At 48.5% G+C, this 16865-nt stretch overlaps 1 long non-coding RNA gene and 1 gene segment (V, D, J or C); one reads left to right on the top strand and one right to left on the bottom strand.

The window, feature by feature from the left end:
• Window positions 1–239: 239 nt before the first annotated feature.
• LOC142033976 (uncharacterized) lies at window positions 240–6777 on the bottom strand. Its single transcript, XR_012651420.1, has 6 exons — window positions 6313–6777; window positions 6024–6125; window positions 5759–5786; window positions 5031–5103; window positions 3015–3093; window positions 240–2174 (listed from the first exon to the last, which is right to left on the bottom strand). It is a non-coding gene; the product is annotated as an uncharacterized LOC142033976 (long non-coding RNA).
• Window positions 6778–14550: 7773 nt separating this feature from the next.
• Window positions 14551–15289, top strand: LOC142033978 (T cell receptor beta variable 14-like). The segment is given in 2 exon segments: window positions 14551–14566; window positions 14976–15289. Coding segments are annotated over 2 exon segments (330 nt in total).
• The last annotated feature ends 1576 nt before the right edge of the window (window positions 15290–16865 follow it).

The following is a 16865-nucleotide window of genomic DNA, read 5'->3' as shown; positions in this document are numbered from 1 at the left end:
CCATCCTAACTGTGTACCTGATACTGGTTCTTCCCTTTTTAAAGTCTGATGTTAAGGAAAAGCTGCAAGTACTACAAAACCAGGCAGACTTGCTTGTTCTTGCCAAAGAGAAAAAGGTTAAGCATTATTAAAAAATAAGACTATTGCCTATCTTTAAGTATCCATAAAGCTATGAACATGAACTGTATGGTGGCTTGTTAGCATCAATATTTGAACACGGGCATGCAAAATGTCCTTCAGTTAAATTCCAAACTCTATGAATTAATTGGTGGGCAATTCCCCAAGGATAAAACATCTATTAAAAGCCAACAGTAAGCCAGAAATTTCTTTCCATTTCATATGGTAAAAAAAATACAGTGAATCCTGAAAAAAGAAATAGATATTAGACAGGGAACGCCTATATAGCTATAGAGCAAGTAATAAAACATTTAGTGTTTTGATTTCTTTTTTTATTTATGTCATCACAACAGTTAGACAAACACGGAAACATTTGCAACAGCAATACTTGGGTCACTTTAAAATCTTGGTAACACTGAAATACAGCTCAGCAAAAACTAATGATGTGGGGAGGGCACTTTAGGTCTTATTATTTTCATACACATTCACACACACACACACATCTATATACACACGCACACTCCACAACTCCAAAGAGCTATCTTAACTATGTCTGCAAGTAAACTGAAATAGTAGGCAGAAAGGAACCATATCCATACTAAGACAGTTAGCTGTGTCGTAAAACTGAAGATCACTGCAACCAGTGCCATCTTAAAGAAAAAAAAAACCAACCAAAAAACCTGAAAGGAACCATCACTGTGCATGTCATAAGCATGAAGTTATTTTAACCTGATGACTACTCTGCTCTAAACTTTAAGCATCATTAAGTTTTTATGTATTTTTAAAGTCTAAGGTTATTATTTTAAATAAGTAGCATTCTGGAGAACACCACAGTGTCCACAACTTCAACAGGTCAGTGCAGTATGATTAAGCACTACATTTCTAGGGGAGGAAAACAAAAAAACACTACCACTCATTTATTCAATTGAAAAGCTTATTACCTGCACTTCCAAAGCAACAGGCTACAGGAATACTGAATGCAAAGTATTCCAGACCCATCTGGAATAGTTTGACATCTCAGCTCCAAGTCACACACCTTTCATTTTGTATTTTAACGGATTAACAGCATTTGGATGCACAGAAACTCTCTTTACAGTGATGTCTGCAGACCTCCGAGTCATAAGTTAAAATGTCTTCCTAAAATGTAACAGTTTTAGCACTTCCTCCAAAAGGAGTGAAAAAAACACAACCAGGGAAGGAGGAAGTGACACAACACCAAGTTTTTTTTCCAGAGATAACAAAATCCTGAGAGAACAAGATGTTTGTGCTATCAGAATAAAAATCCCCAAAGAAACAAAAGAGTTTACCTTTCCCTTAGAAAAGTTACTTTTGAGTCAAGATCTGCTCTTTTTCTCTCCCAAGCATGAATCTCTCTTCAGCTTAAGACTGTCTTCTACTGCAGTAGAAACTTAGTGCACACACTGGAACCTGGATAGAAACTTATTTTAAAAAAACCAAACAATACAATAGTACTACAGTGGCTAGAAATCTTTTACATATTCTGATGAAAAGACTCAACTTACTTCTAGGAAATAAAGTGTTTGGGGCCAAAGCCAACAGATGATGTTCATGTAAGGTTAAAATTTTTTATTTTTTTTTAATTGATATATTGAAAAAAGCTGGAGAAGGAAGTGGGGACAGAAATGAAAAACCATTCAGGGAGTCAGTGGTATAGATTGTCACCATGCAATCTAAATATTGTAATTGCAGATCACATAGTCAGAAAAAGTGAGTCAAAAGTAGCACACTCCCTGGGAGAGGGGCGGGAGTCTCTTTCCCCTTGTATTTCAAGCCAAGACACAACTAGCAGAAGGCAGCTTTTCTGTCAGATAAAGCAAGGCAAAAGGATCATGTACAGCAACTTCCTTGCAGCCTCTTGCTCCTGAGTGCCCTTCTTCAACTCTTTCTTTCTTCTTCTGGTGATGGGAAGGCAAAGCATGTTCTGTTCCTGTGAGCCCATACTGCTTGTCCCTATAGTAACAGCAGGCACCTGTGATTCCTCTCCGAAGACATTTACACATAGAAATCAGTTGAGTGGAGTGTTACGGAAGCATAAGCTGCAGTGGACATGATTTAGAATCAGTTATTTTTTTGCCCATCACGACAAAATAAAACCAGCAATTTCTTACTTTATAGAAATTCTCCTAAAGTAGTAGTTGCCCCCAATAGCTGTCAAGTTTTTGTATCACAGGAGAACAAATGCAGCCAAAAGAACATTTTCTTTAAAATGACTACTCTCAACTACACAAGCAGGCAGGCACAGGCAGCTCCCAATTTAATTAAGTATATGTACACAGCACCACTTAACTGGTGCAAGCGGAGTCACCACTGACAGGAATGAGAAGTTTGAACACCAACCTTCCCGCCCCGGCTCCCTGGACATGAATGATGTCTGGTCTGTCTGTCCTCACTCGCCAAATACCACTACAATGCCTTTACTATAAGAGAGTACATCTGCCAAGCAAAACAAGTCCAAGAGTGCTGAACCTCAAGGCCAGCAGAACCAACGGCTGCTGAGCATCAAACAGATGCATCCACTTTGAAGAGCTTTCAGAATTCTACAGCACTCTACCACATGGTTTCTGGTGACACAGCCTGAAGCAGTGTTTAAACAAATGATCCAGCTTAGTATCTGCCTGTAGTGCAAAGAATAGCAATCTCTTGGCTCACGATTTGGGTTTTATATAGACTTGGGCCATAAACAAGTACAATAGATGTAGAAAAACTGAAGACTGACAGCAACTGGAACGTAACTATTATTTGTCCACTCCATCAACCAGTTGGAAAACTAACTCACTCATGCACTTACATAACAGAACACAAAGAGAACAAAAAGAAAGGCTTTTATTCAGAACAAATTAGTGCGTCTTTACAGGAAAGTAATGGTTTCAACTTACAAAATCAGCATTATGGTTAGTGATGAACCTTTCCTGAAGGGGAAATCCTTCTCTTTTATCAAATGTCAATTCCAAGAGTCTGTAAACAAAACAAACAAACAAACAACCCACACCATTACCCCAAAAGCTCTGTTTAGATTACATACACACAGACACACATATATATATATAAAAACCATGTCTTCACAGATGACAACTGTATCAATTTATACTTCAGGTCCTTCTCCTCCAGGAACCACGTATAAAAGACGACGACAATTTTGTGTTTGTGCCATACATCTGAGTTTTACAAACCCATACATGACAGTTCTTGCTTTACAACAATTTAGCAGATGGAGACTTCACTGGTAGACCACAAAAGTGGTTTTTCGATTCAATATTATCTTCCTCTCCCAACAGAGGAAGCCAGTTATTGCCAGAGAAGCACAGGACAGAATCTCCAAAACACAAAGAATGTTTAACAAAACACAAAGGAGTTCCTAGATAACAAACATTTAGGTTTTTATCTTTGGTATTCACCTCAAGGAAATGATTCTGTCTAGAAACACTACAGCTCATTTTTAAAAGGACAAAGAACATCCTTCCTTTCGTGAATAATTTCTCCAATTGCTGATTCCTCCCTAGACTGTCACTATACTGGGAAGTTGGTTTCCTCTTTCCAACTTCTATCATTAAGCAGAGCTCAAAAACTGATAAAGAGCCTGAACCCTTCTACAGGCAGCAGGGAGTAATTTTCCAGGGAAGAAAGTAAAGAACTGAACAACAGAAAAAGAAATACAAAAGGAAAAACATGAATAAGGGAAAAAAGAAGAGGATAACCATTGCTTTTACTGATACATTCTTAATAATTAGCTGAGCACTTCTAAAGAGGAAGAACTTCGCTGCTTTCGGGACCGAAGTAAGAAAAAGTCTAAAGCATAGTCTTCCTGACATGGGAAGATGTGTCCGCAAGAGAGGCACAAGATCTGATACAGAAACGTATCTATGTCTCGCTGAAAATTTGCACTCTAAGCATCACCAGCTTCTGCTTCAAGGGCAGTATACCACCAGCTTAACTGGATGGTAGTAATTTTACCCCATACAAGAAGTCAGAACATGCACTATCCTTTAAGGAGGCAGAACAAAAACCAAAGCAGAAAAAGGCTTAGAAATTAAGTCAAGATGGCACTTGCACAGACACACAGTGAGGAGGTGCAAGGTGGGCAAGACAGCAAAATGGAGATTGTTCCTCGTTCACACAGAGCTGATTTTGACTCAGGTTGGTCTTCCTCTCCTCTTCCCACAAAATTAGGAATGCTTTTACGTAGGAAGTCCCAACTTTGTAGCCATCTATGCCGATAAACAAAAAACTATTCTAGGTCTGCTTTTGTGGTATTTAGGAAGTTGCAGAATTCAGCTTAGGGATGCATAATCACAGTATTTAATTACTGTTTCAGTACTGACCTACATACACCAGCAGATAATAAACTAAAAATCATAGTGCTTCTGATTTGGTATAAGCCAACAGACCTCCAGATTTTTTTCAGAGCACATAAGGTACAGCTCTCTGGGCATCACATGGTAATCATAACTGCCAAATGACTTGACAAGCTTGTAAACATCCAAACTGCTGCAAAAACATCTATACATACAATAATGGATAAAATGTAGATGCATTCCACCTACACGCATATGCAGGCAAACACTCATGAGTTAAAAGCCACTGTATGAACCAGCTTACAGAGTGCTTAACAAAGCCAGTGATTCCCTTGCACACCTGAAGACCAGAAAAACATTCACCAAAATAAAGTTAGGGACATGCTTTTTTTTTTTTTTAAAAACTGTAACATGTACTAAGACAGCAAGATCACTTTTCCAGCATCATTCATACACACATATGCCCCAGAAGCTACTTGAAATTACCTTGTGTAATGGAATTGTCTGGAAAGCTCAGCTTAAAGTAGTTGAGCTCAGTTACTGATTGATTTACAGGTACAGAAAATAAATGCATGCAGCATTTTAACAATGATGACTTACCATTGTTATGTTATTTCCATTTAGCAAAATCTGGTCTAGCTTTGTGATTCTTCTGCCCTCAGATGGAATCTCACTGAAGCAGCATTAAATAAAATAAGTAAGAACACATAACCAGGGACAACGATTTCAGTTTTGAATGCAGAACTGACATAAATCTCTACATTAAGATGGCAGTTGTTGGAACTAAGAAATAAATTGGCCACACTGCAGCCTGATCTTGATAAATTGACCACCTGGATAAAGAAAGCTATCTGGCAACTAAAAACATCCATTGTACTTTTCTGCTCAGTACACGTAAAGATACAGATTCACCCTCTAAATCTTGGCAATTTCTTGAATACCACCAATACTCAGAACAGGTTTCAAATAGCAACGTGGCATGACAAAGTAAAAAATACTTATCCTTAAGTCTGCTAACTTTCTAAATCTTTGCCTAGACCTTAAGGAAATGTAAAAACAAACAAACTACTGGAAAGTTCAATACACAATCCACGCAAAGTTAAGGCTATAAAGTAGGAACCTGATTACAAGTATAAATCATGCAACAGCTACTCTATGACATGGATGTCCTGAATAGATCATCCTCTATAGTTTAAGTCCAAGGTACAAACCATTCAGCTGGCAAGTATTCCAAAAATATAAAAACACTTTGCTTACAGACCTTACACAGTATTTTTCCTCAGGAAACCAAATGTTAAATAGGAACAGGAGGCAGAAACAATACTTACAATTCTGTAACGTCTTCTAACACCATATCTGAAAAACCAGTTTCAAGGAAAATAAGGCCCTGAATTTTAAAATAAAACTATTTAAAGTTATTTCCATGTCACACTGAGCTGTGATTTTACCTGTAAAATAAAAAAATCAGAATAATACAACTGATCCATACAAAAAAGGCTCTCCTATCCGGTGAACTCAAACCTCTCAAAAGCAGTAACATAATTGAGCTGGAGCATAAACTGGACGGCCTTAAACACCTCCATCAAAGGATACGGTCAAAGTCATCAAATCCTAGAAGTGTTCCAACAATTTCTGATCACTCTTCATCACAATATGAATGCGTGGACCTACGCATTTGTCCACAAGTTCTGTAGACTGAAAGGCACAAGAGATTGCTTTATAGAACATACATTTTTTCGAGTAAAAACCTTAACATTGTGGCGGCAAAAAAAGTAATTGCCGCGGGCACGGGTAAAAAGCACAAAAAGAAGAGGAAAAAAGAGAGACAGGAAAAAATACATTAAAAAAACCGCTTCCTCGCACGCTTAACTGCTGCCGGTACCTCCGCAAGTTTCTGCGGCCGCAGGAACACGTTCCCTCCACCGAGAACACCTCGGCGCCGCCGGTCCGCAGCACATCACCGCGGGTCTGCCGAGCGCCAGCGCTCGTCCCCAGCCGGCCTTTGCAAACCTCGGCCCGGAGCCACCCCCCGCTCGCTGCCCGCGCCGGAGACCGGGACGCCCCAGCGCCGCTCCGCCGCCGCGGGCAGGGGCCGCGCCGCTGACAGGCCCGGCCGCGGCTCCCGAGCGGCGGGAAGCCCCGCGGCCTCACGCAGACGCCTGACTGACGAGCCCGGAGGGCCGCCGCGCCCGCAGCCCCGGCCCCTCAGCCCCGGCCCGGCGAGGATTTTTCCCTCGTCGGCCAAGAACGCCGGACGCTGCGGCCAGACCTCCGCACTTCACCGCGGCTGTGAAGGCGCCGGCCTTCGCCGCCCGCCACCGCGCCGACGCGGGGGGGGCTGGCGCGGCGCGGCCCGGCCCGGCCCCTCCCCACCGGCCTCCCTCGCCCCATCGAGCCGCTCGCCCTCCCTCGCCTCCCGCCGCCTCCGCACAGATCCGCACCCCCGGGCTGCCCGAGGAAACCCTCACCTGACGGCAGCCGCCACCTCCGCACAGCCCCGCACCCCCGGGGTGAGCTGAGCTGATTAGCCGGCTGAGGTCCAATCTCCCCAGAAACCTCTGCCCTGACACTAGAGTCTCTTAAAACAGTTTCTGATCTCTTTTGGCACGTTTTCTGCTCTCCCCCCTGTCGTGGTTTAACCCCAGCCAGCAATTAGGCACCACGCAGCCACTCACTCACTCCCCCCCACCCAGTGGCATGGGGGAGAAAATCGGGAAAAGAAGTAAAACTCGTGGGTTGAGATAAGAACGGTTTCATAGAACAGAAAAGAAGAAACTAATAATGATAACACTAATAAAATGACAACAGCAATAATAAAAGGATTGGAATGTACAAATTACGCACAGTGCAATTGCTCACCACTCACTGATCAACACCCAGTTAGTCCCCGAGAGGTGATCCCCCGCCCCCACTGCCCCCAGTTTTTGCACTAGATGTGCCGTCCCATGGTATGGCATACCCCGTTGGCCAGTTTGGGTCAGCTGCCCTGGCTCTGTCCTGTGCCAACTTGTGCCCCTACAGCTTTCTCGCTGGCTGGGCTTGAGAAGCTAAAAAATCCTTGACTTTAGACTAAACACTACTTAGCAACAACTGAAAACATCAGTGTTATCAACATTCTTTGCATACTGAACGCAAAACATAGCACCATACCAGCTACTAGGAAGACAATTAACTCTATCCCAGCTGAAACCAGGACACTCCCTCATTGCTGGGGAGCTGTGACATCTGCCTCCACCTGTGGAAGTCCCACCCAGCAGTCCCACCATAGCTCTATACCCTCCCCTTCCCGAAAAGTGTTGCTTCCCATTTTTGGGGGAACCTAATTTCCCCTTGAGCCAAGGTTACTGGAGGTCCTGTCCACACAGAGTCCACGGCTACTGACCCCATTGCCACTGAAGCTGTCATCATCTTTGCTGTTGTTATTGATACTGCCAGTATTCTGAAAGAAGTTTGGCTGAGTCCTTGGCTGAGTCTTCCTGAAAACCCAAACCCCACTACTTAGATGTTTGTGTGAGACAGACACCTCTGCCTCCAGTCTAAACCTCACTTTCCCTCTCCGTGTCTATTCCCAGGCACCGTGGTACCTAGGGAAAAGCTCATCTTACCTGAGAAGCTGCCATGATGCATCCCAGCACCAGAAGAATGAGTCAGGAACGTAACACAAACTTGCTCCTCCGTTGCTCTTTCCTCGGATTGGGGTACCTGTGCCCTTCATGTTAGCGCTCTACAGGATGCTGAACCTGAGGCTGGATTTACAAGAAACAGCCAGATCCTGCCACCTCAGCCCTGTCTGAGCCAAGCCCTGATATATCCCCACCGGGTTTCTTGGTACCGCCAGTCTCTGCCATGGCTTGTCACTTATCACCCTCTCTATCACTCCCTTTTGCCTTTGCCTCAACTTTGTTTTCTCTTCATCCACGTTCTCCAGTTTCTCAGGGACACAAGCTTTTGGCTCTGAGACTTCAAGGCCACGCCAATGAATTGCCACAGTCCCCAGTCAGTGGCTCATAAGTGAGGCTCTTCCTGTTGTCCTGCTATGGGTCCTCCAGGGAAGGACTTTTCTCTGTGCCCTAGTGGGATTTCCACTGTTCCAACTTGTGCACATGGGGAAACTTAAGACCAGAGTAGGATCTTCCTGAAGTACAGGGTGTAGGGCCTTGTAGTGTTCACCATGATTCAGCTCCTGCCAGGCATGGACAGAGCTGCTGCAACCCCAGACAAGGCATGAACCACAGTGCATGAGAACATGAAGGGCTTCCTATTCCACAGGGGTGACTGCCCCATTCCAGAGCTGAACTGAAGTCCCACAGGCAGTGAGGCATGGGGCCAGGGCAAGTGTGAGAGCACTGACTCCTACCTTGTTCCATCTCCTCAGCCTCAAGTTCTGTCACTCCTCCTGAAGCTAGGGTAAGAAGTGAGGCATCCAGGTACCTAAACCCAAGTGGAGAGAGAACTCGGGCATTCTGCCCCTCCACTTGCCAGCAGTAGTGAGTGATTAGAGCCAGTCAAAAATTCACCCTGCTGGGACGACACTAAGAACTTTGGCTTTATTGTGATGATTGATAAGCTTTGATTCCCTTTGTGATTCCCTGTTTCCCAGCAGAGGAACTCCACTGCCCTGATTCTCAGTGGAGGGGCCATGGCTGAGCCAGTCACTGGGGGGTGGTGGAGTGTACTGGTCAAAGGGGGAATTGCAGTGAAGTCTTGGACACATCCCCCTTTTCACAGCAGAGCCTACAGTCCCCGTGGTGCCTCTCGCAGCAGAATCAGCAGAACCAACACCTTCTCAGCTTCCTCCAGGCTCCCTGCAGGTGAAAGAGAGACATTGGTGACCCTCCAAGGAGGGGAGAACAGAAGAAGGAGCTGGGATGAAGCTGGGAGCCAGAACGCCTGTGTTCTCACCTCAGTGCCAGGTAGGTAGTAGGAAAGGACGAGGAGGCCAGATGCCTGCCTATAGGGCCATGTACTTGATCTGCTGGGTCCATGAGCCCTCAGGATGGGACACAGACTTGATCATGTTGACACTGTTATTCACAGGGGATTTCTGTGTTCCCCTACCATGCTGGGGAGATGTGCCCTCTGACCAGAGGAAGAGGAGGAGGAGGAGGAAGAGGAAGAGGAGACACAGGGCCAAGAGTCTCCCCTCTATGTTTGTCTCTGAGCAGAGCTGATGGGAACCGGAACTTTGACCAGATGTCTGCACTGGGCTGCTCCTGTCCACCCATAGGGAACTGCCTAACCTGAGCAGGGCCCTTGCCTAATGTGCTAGGCACTTCACATAGGTCCAGCAGGCATTGTATATGTAAGCCATGAGGTTTGTGCCTCTCTGCGTGTGTGTGCGCACGTGCGTGCACAAGGTCAGTATGTGCGACCATGGGATTGTGTGGCTGTGTCTATGTGTGTGAGAAACGGGGTGCGTATAATGGTGTGTGATCACAACAGGGTGTGTGTGTACAGGGAGTGTGTTCAACGTGGTTTGTGGGTGTACACATGGAATGAGTGTGTGTGAAACTGTGAGTACACACGAGTATGTGTGTGTTTGTGCACGCCATGGTGTGTACCCAACAGTAAGCATGTGCAGTGGTGTGTGTGTATACACATCCATGTGTGTTTCTGTGTGTTTGTGTCCCCATTTGTCCATGTCTCCCCTACCCCCAAACATGATTACCCTGTAATTGTTTTCCTCTCGCTGGCCTGCTGCATCAGGGAGTGATTGGCAACATGTCCAGGGCCTGGCACTGAGATTCATTCAGCTGGAAACCAGGAACCCCGGAGATCTCAGGTAATGGGCAGTGGAAGGATAAGGGGAGAGAATCATCATCACTGGGAATAGTCTTACTAGGGCCAGTGTGGAGGAGAACCTTGCTAGCACTGGATGGCCACATATGATGCCCAGGGGAAAGGGAATCTCACTCCTGTCACTCTGGGGCACTATGCACATCCTACAGGCAGAGGGGGTCAAAGGGGACTGAGTGCCTGAATGCCGGGGTCCTCTTCCCTTCTATGGGGAGATTCCAGGGTTTAGTGGAATAGAAGTGAGGGAATGGGGGAGCAGCCTGGATGCCCAAGCTGTACTGGAGGGATTAAAGCCCCATGTGTGAGGAATTAAAGGTCTTGCTTTTGTGATAATTGTGCCTGTCTTATAAGTGGGGAGGGTGTTTTGCTGACACCCAAAGATGTCTCCTGGGGCAGAGTCCCCTGCTGTGGACATCACCCTGGTCCTACATTCTGTCGTGCCAAATGCAATAGTGATTAACAGCCAGAAATGAAATCTCTCTGCATGAAAGCTGAGAACAGGACCGAGGTATCTGGCTTCTCAGTACCTCCTTCCCTTTCTGTATTGCTGTGGTTATCTGCTCCATACCCAGAGCCAAAAAGAATCCAGATGTTGGAGTTACTGTTCCTTTTATGCCCAGCCCCATACTTCTTTCCCGATGGAGAGGTGATGCACCTGATTTGAGGTGGAGTGCAGACAACCTTCCCATCTAGTACTGGGCAGTTTATTTGTCCCATAAACAAACCCCAGGAAAGAGAATGCACAGTTGGACGGGTGCAGTTGAGATTTTGACCACGTGGTAGCACCATTAACTGCTGAAAGAGCAGGACTCTCTGCCGCTCTGTGTCCATGTCACAACTGCCCTCACATCCCCAGTCTGCACCCAGCTCCTCCAAAGTGTGCAGAGGGGCTTCCAGCCCTGGCTCAGCAGGCGTCCACATAAGATCCCCCAGCCAAGAGGGGGATGTATGCTCACCTGCCATGTCAATACCATCGGTACATTAAAAGCCACCCCCCAACCCTTTCCCCAGAAGTGATTGTGGGAGGCTTTTCATTCATCTGGCTGTAAACCCCCTCCTCCTCAGGGAGACCAACATCCACGCATGCCTTGCTCTAATTCCCCAAATCCACTGTCCTCCAAGGAATAAAAGGTGTCTGGGCCACTACCCTGGCTCTAATCTGCAGATATGCCTGGCTTCCCAGAAGTAGGCTGAGAAAGCCAGCATTAAGGCAGTCCTTCCCACTCCCAGATCCACAAAATCCTCAGAGAAAAGAAGAAAAATAGCCACTTCACTGCAGCATGAAGTAAATAAACTTGGGGGACACAGGAGGCCAGTTCTTCTGGGGCCAATGGAAAGGAGGGGTGGATGCAACATATCTGAGGATTTTCCATGTGCACAGCTGAAACAGCCATGGCTCAAGCAGGGATGCATCCCATTTATGTCAGTTCCTCCCCATTTCTCATCCCCAAAAGACAAACTCAGGCCTCTGCCTTCTCCATGTGTAGCTCTCCACTCCCTTCAGCATGGAGTTGTGAGGCTCTGGGCTTGTGGAGAACCACAGATGGGAAACCAAGGCTACTAATGGTGACCACAGAGAACAGACCAGCTTGGAGGGGGTGAGGAGGGCTGATGCGCAATTTCTACATTTGAATTTGTTGGGAACTTTGTGGGAGTCTCAAGCTTGCAAACCACAACCCCAGCTATCTAGGACATGGGCTTATCAAGATCACAAACCTTCAGGAGGAGGCAACCCAGGAATTACCTTGAGCCAAATGCAGGGGCAGTCTCCCCACCTGCCCTGTATTGGCAGGCAGTGGGGTCTATGGTTTAAAGGGGTGAGGGAGGCAACAGGAGCTAAATTGTGAGTTGTCCCCACCCACAGCAGGAGATATCCCAGGTGAGCCATGGGATGGCCCTGGTGACCAGGACGAGAAATACCTGGAGAAGTTTCAGAAGGGATTGTTGGGACCTCCACTGTTTCCGAGCATCTGGTCTGACCTACCCACTGCATTCCCTGCTGCTTGCCTCAAGACAAGAGGTCTGTCCTGACTTGCCTACTCTTCTTTATCTCCAGTGCTGCTGAATAGCTGGATAGTGGAAGTCCCTGGGGGAAGCTGATGCTCAGGTATATTTTCACAGGCCAACAAGGTCAGAAGCTGGGAAATTCTTCATGGATTGTGATGCATAGGCCTGGTCAGGGGTGCTCCAGTTCATGCTGTAGGTGTGGCGAGAGGGAGATGCTGTCTGGCACACAAGTGTGCAACACCAGTGTCCACCTGTGGATCCAGCGTCTCCTGCTGAGTACCTGCGTACAGTTTTTCTCATGCCTTTTGCTGAGCTTTCTTCCTCAGAGAAACAGCGAGTTGGGTGACACCCCGCCAGCCTTCTCCTTCCCAGCACCATGAGGCAGAAGTACCACCGGAGATCCTAGCCCATTTCCTCCTGCTTCGCCTTCCCTGTCGCCAGGTAGAGCTCCAGGCACAGAGTCCGACAGTTCCTATGAGAAGGGAAAGGTGCTGCCAGCAGGGCTCAGCATGGTGGAGACCTCTGTCGTTTGTTGCCTGGGCTCCTATCGCCCTTGCCACTCTCCCAGCTGTTCGTCCCTGCGCCCACCGCGTTCCCCAGCTAGCCTGTGCTGAATTTGCCCCAGTCAGGAGAGGCCGTGTGGGAGTCCTTCTGAGCAGAAACACCTGAGGGCGCTGTGGAGAGGATGCCGGTGAATGCATCGGAGGATGCTCACCTGAACCTGGTGAGCCTGTGAGCAGAGCAGCAGGGAGGTGGCACTGGTAGAGCATGAACTCGCACTGCACAGCTGCTTTCAAGACCCTGGTGGTCTCACCGGCTGCATCCCAGCGGCAACCCCCGCCTCTGGAGGACAAGCTCAGTCCTGCCAGAAAAGGAAACCATCTTGGACAACCAGGTTGATTCCCAGGGCAAAGGGGGCAACGACACAGATGGTCTCAGCCCCTGAGCGCTCCTCCAATCTGGCAGACAAAGTGTGCTCCTGAAGCAGAGCTGCCAGAAGCCCTTGCCCCCGAGGCAGCACCAGGCTGAGACACCCAGGGCTCCCCAGCTAGGCCCCAGGTCCCAGGGAGAAGCCGTCTCTGGAAGAACTTGGGCTACTGCCTGTCAGGAAGGAAGGTGGAGGGAGAGGCCACCCTGGCCCCAGCTCTCAGCAGCTCTTCTCCCCCTTGCCTCCCGCTCCGGGCCACGCTCGATTCTTTCTTCCTTCCCATGCCAGTGCATTGACTGTCCCTGGGCTCTTCACAGGTGTTTACCTTCCTCTCCTACCCCCCTCACCAGCTCTGCTGGACCAGGGCTGGAGGGACCCCTGCTCACACCCACCCACACTGACCCCTCGTATACCTCCTGTCTCCATCACAGTGATTACCGCACCAGCCTGGAGCTCTTCCAGTGCTCAGACATGTGCGTGACCGGCCTGGCTGGAGTGGGCAAAGGCTCGGGACACTGAGCACCTCCTGTCCCTGCAGTCCCTCTCTGGAGGACAGAGGGCTGCGGAAAGCAGCTAGGAAAGGGGCTCCTGCCCCTCCTAGTCCCAGGATGAGAGGTGTTACGGCTAGGGATAGCATGGGGTAGCCGAGACCCCCATCCCGCTCTTTTTCCTTTGTGATGTTCACAGACATTCCCAACTCTGCTGCAGAGAGTAAGAGAAACTATGTGCACTGGGAGAAACAGTTCCCTGCAGGAGAGCGGCTGGAAGCTGCAGGCACTGCTTTGCTATTCAGAGAAAGGGATGGGGGAAGAGCTTCACTGCAAAGCCCATGAGAGCCCTCAGCAGGTGGAACACTTGGGCTGTTGTGATGTCTTTCCCGGTCCTGCCTCTCACTGACGTTAATTGCTGTGTTCACAGTACTGCACAGAGAAAAAGAACTCTCACACAGCCAGGGGAAAAAAACCCAGAGAACCAGCCATGGCTGGGGGAGAGAGGTAAAATGCATGGGAAAATGCAAGGGGCCTGGGTGTGTCCTTCATCCCTCATCCCTCCAGCTCTCAAGGACTTCAGAAGAAGGGGACCTCTCAGCATTCCTCTGCCTTGCACACACTCAGACTCACATGCAGCCTCAGCATAGTCCTGTCCATGCAACCCCCTTCTCCCCTCCCGCATCTCTGCAGCCTTTATACTTTCCTGTGATTGTGTGCGTCATTCCCCAGTGTTCCCAGCCAGCCAATCCTTTCTCACATTTCATGTCCTGCCCAACCCCGATATGTCTCCTCCTCATTCAGTGCTTCCTCTTCACACATCTCTGGGCAGCTACAAAAGGCAGGTCCCTGAAAGGACAGGGCCTTTTTCCCCATGGTTCCCTGCTGGTTCTTTGTGGCCATGCTGGCCCCTGTGGGTAAGTGAACTCAGCTCACCCCTGAGCACCTACAAAGATTCCACTGCTGCTGTCCCAGCTGCGTACCCAGCTGCTGACAGTGCTCCATTCCCCGAGGCTTCCTGCGCCAAGGATGGGCAATGAATGAGGTGGGCAGGAATCCCTGAATCCCCTGCAATGGCTGTCTATTTTTTCTCCTGTGCACAGCCCCCAGATGGTTCCTTTTTTGGACACAAACTGCCCAGGAATGTTTCTTGCCTATTGGAGAGAGACTGGAAACTCACCCGCTGATCTGAAGAGCTGTCCCATCCCTTCCACTGCTCCCTAGCCCGTCCTGTTCCTTCTCATCCTCTTCTCTACCAACCCATGGTGCCTAGTTCACGTTTTTCCATTTTTCCTCTTCCTCAACGCTCCTCCTTTTCCCTTCCAGTGTTGGCTCTGGAACAGTCCCCAGACACGGTGATACGACAAGGCCAGTCCATGAATCTGAGCTGTTCTGAGAAGAAATCCTCCAACACAGCTATGTACTGGTACAAGCTGCCTTTGGGGAAGGACTCCAGGCTGATCCTAGTGGCTTCTGCAATACAAGGTACTAAAGCAGACGTTGAGGAGGAATTCCGCAGCCGTTTCAGCAGCAGTGAGATACAAGGAGACAGCATGACCCTCTTGATAGAGCGTGCCTTTCTCAATGACTCGGGCATGTATTACTGTGCTGAGAGTGAAACACAGTGGCTAGGCTGCTGAGGGAGCTGAGCGCAAAACTCCTCCTGCACAAAAGGGACCTGCTTTCCTCCTTGTTGGTGCTGCACAAGGCAGGATGATCCCTTTCCACTCATTACCTCCTCTGCTTCCTAGCCTTCCCTTCCTCCTCTTCTCAGACTCTGTGAGTTTATTCGCCCTGCTTTCTCTCCTTGCCACCCCACTCCTCCTTGCCTCCCTCTTCGTTTAACTCTCATTCCCATTATATTCCCTTCCGTCAATGCTTCTTCCCCTCTCTGCCTTCCTTTCTCTCCCCACCTTCTTCTGTCTGTCTTCAGTCTGCACTCCACAGGCTTCCTCTGACTCCAGCCAACCCTGCTCATCCTTCTCACTGTCAAACAGAAAGGATGTTTGTGTGAGAAGTTCTTGGTGCCCCTTTAGATACAGGCAAGGCCAGGCAGGGGGTGTAATAGCAGTACCAAGCGGGAGCTGCCCACATGCTCCTGTGTTACAACGACCTATTTGAGGTTATTCTGCAGCCAAGGGATACGTGCAGCACAGCACAGGCCTGCGCCTACTCGGGTGAGCTGTTATGTGGACCACTAACTCCTCCATGTGCAGTGGTCTCCAGGTCAGGATCGCTACCTTCCACCCCTTGATCCACCTAGAGTTTACCTTTCCCCACAATATCACATAAATCACAGATTGTTAACAAGCTGTGCAGCTAACTGAAAGTTTCCTGACTGGTTAGAGTGTTATCTCTGTCATAACACACCTCAGTGTGCGGCACAAGCAGGCGTGGGGCAGGTTCCCACACTGCAGCTTCTCATGTTAGTTAACATGTGGGCTTCTCAAGCCCTAAGCACAAGGCCCAACAGAGCAGGCATGGCCTGTTTGAGATCACTAACTCCTCGAACACCACGTGTTCTGCAAGGCTCCCAATGCGCTGCCCTGCCACCTGCACATCCCAGGGAACCCCATGGGAAATGGAGACCCCTCCCATGGACACATCAGGCACAGCCTCCTCTCAGCTGGAGTGCTGGGAGTGTGTGCGTGGGGTTTCTTCCTGTTGCCTGCACAATTTAGCCCACCGTCTTTGTTCGTTTCTCCCTTTCCTTCTGAGGAATCCAGGGTCATGCCTGAATCTCCCGTAGGCAGTTCGTGGAAATGAATGCAACGGGACACACTTGGACCTGCAACAGAGGGCCTGGGAGCTGGAGGCATTGCTGCACCCTTCTGCTGGAAGGACACAGAGGAACACCTTCACTGCAAAGCCCATGACACCCTTGAGCAGCTGGATCGTGCGCTCTCTGGTATGGGCCGGCCTTCCACTGCGTGCATTGCTAAGCCCACTGCTCGTACAGTGAATACCCTTCTCAGAAATCACTCTGTGGTGCAGTCTCCCGAGAGGCAGTCCCAGTGCAGAGCCAAAAGCAGCCTTTCCTCTGCTTGAGATCTCCCTTTGGAGGAAGAGGAGAACAGTTAGAGAGCTCCTCTCTGTCATGCTACAACAGACACCAGGATGACACGTCAGCAGCCTTTCCCATACCTGGGCAACGTGACGAGCAGCACTGGGAGAAGCAGAGGAGATTCCACATTGCAGCTCGCAGGGTTGGGAGTC

The sequence above is a fragment of the Buteo buteo genome, chromosome 8, assembly GCF_964188355.1.
Source record: "Buteo buteo chromosome 8, bButBut1.hap1.1, whole genome shotgun sequence".
In the NCBI taxonomy this organism is placed as follows: domain Eukaryota; kingdom Metazoa; phylum Chordata; class Aves; order Accipitriformes; family Accipitridae; genus Buteo; species Buteo buteo.
This window is presented reverse-complemented; position numbering and strand designations above follow the sequence as displayed.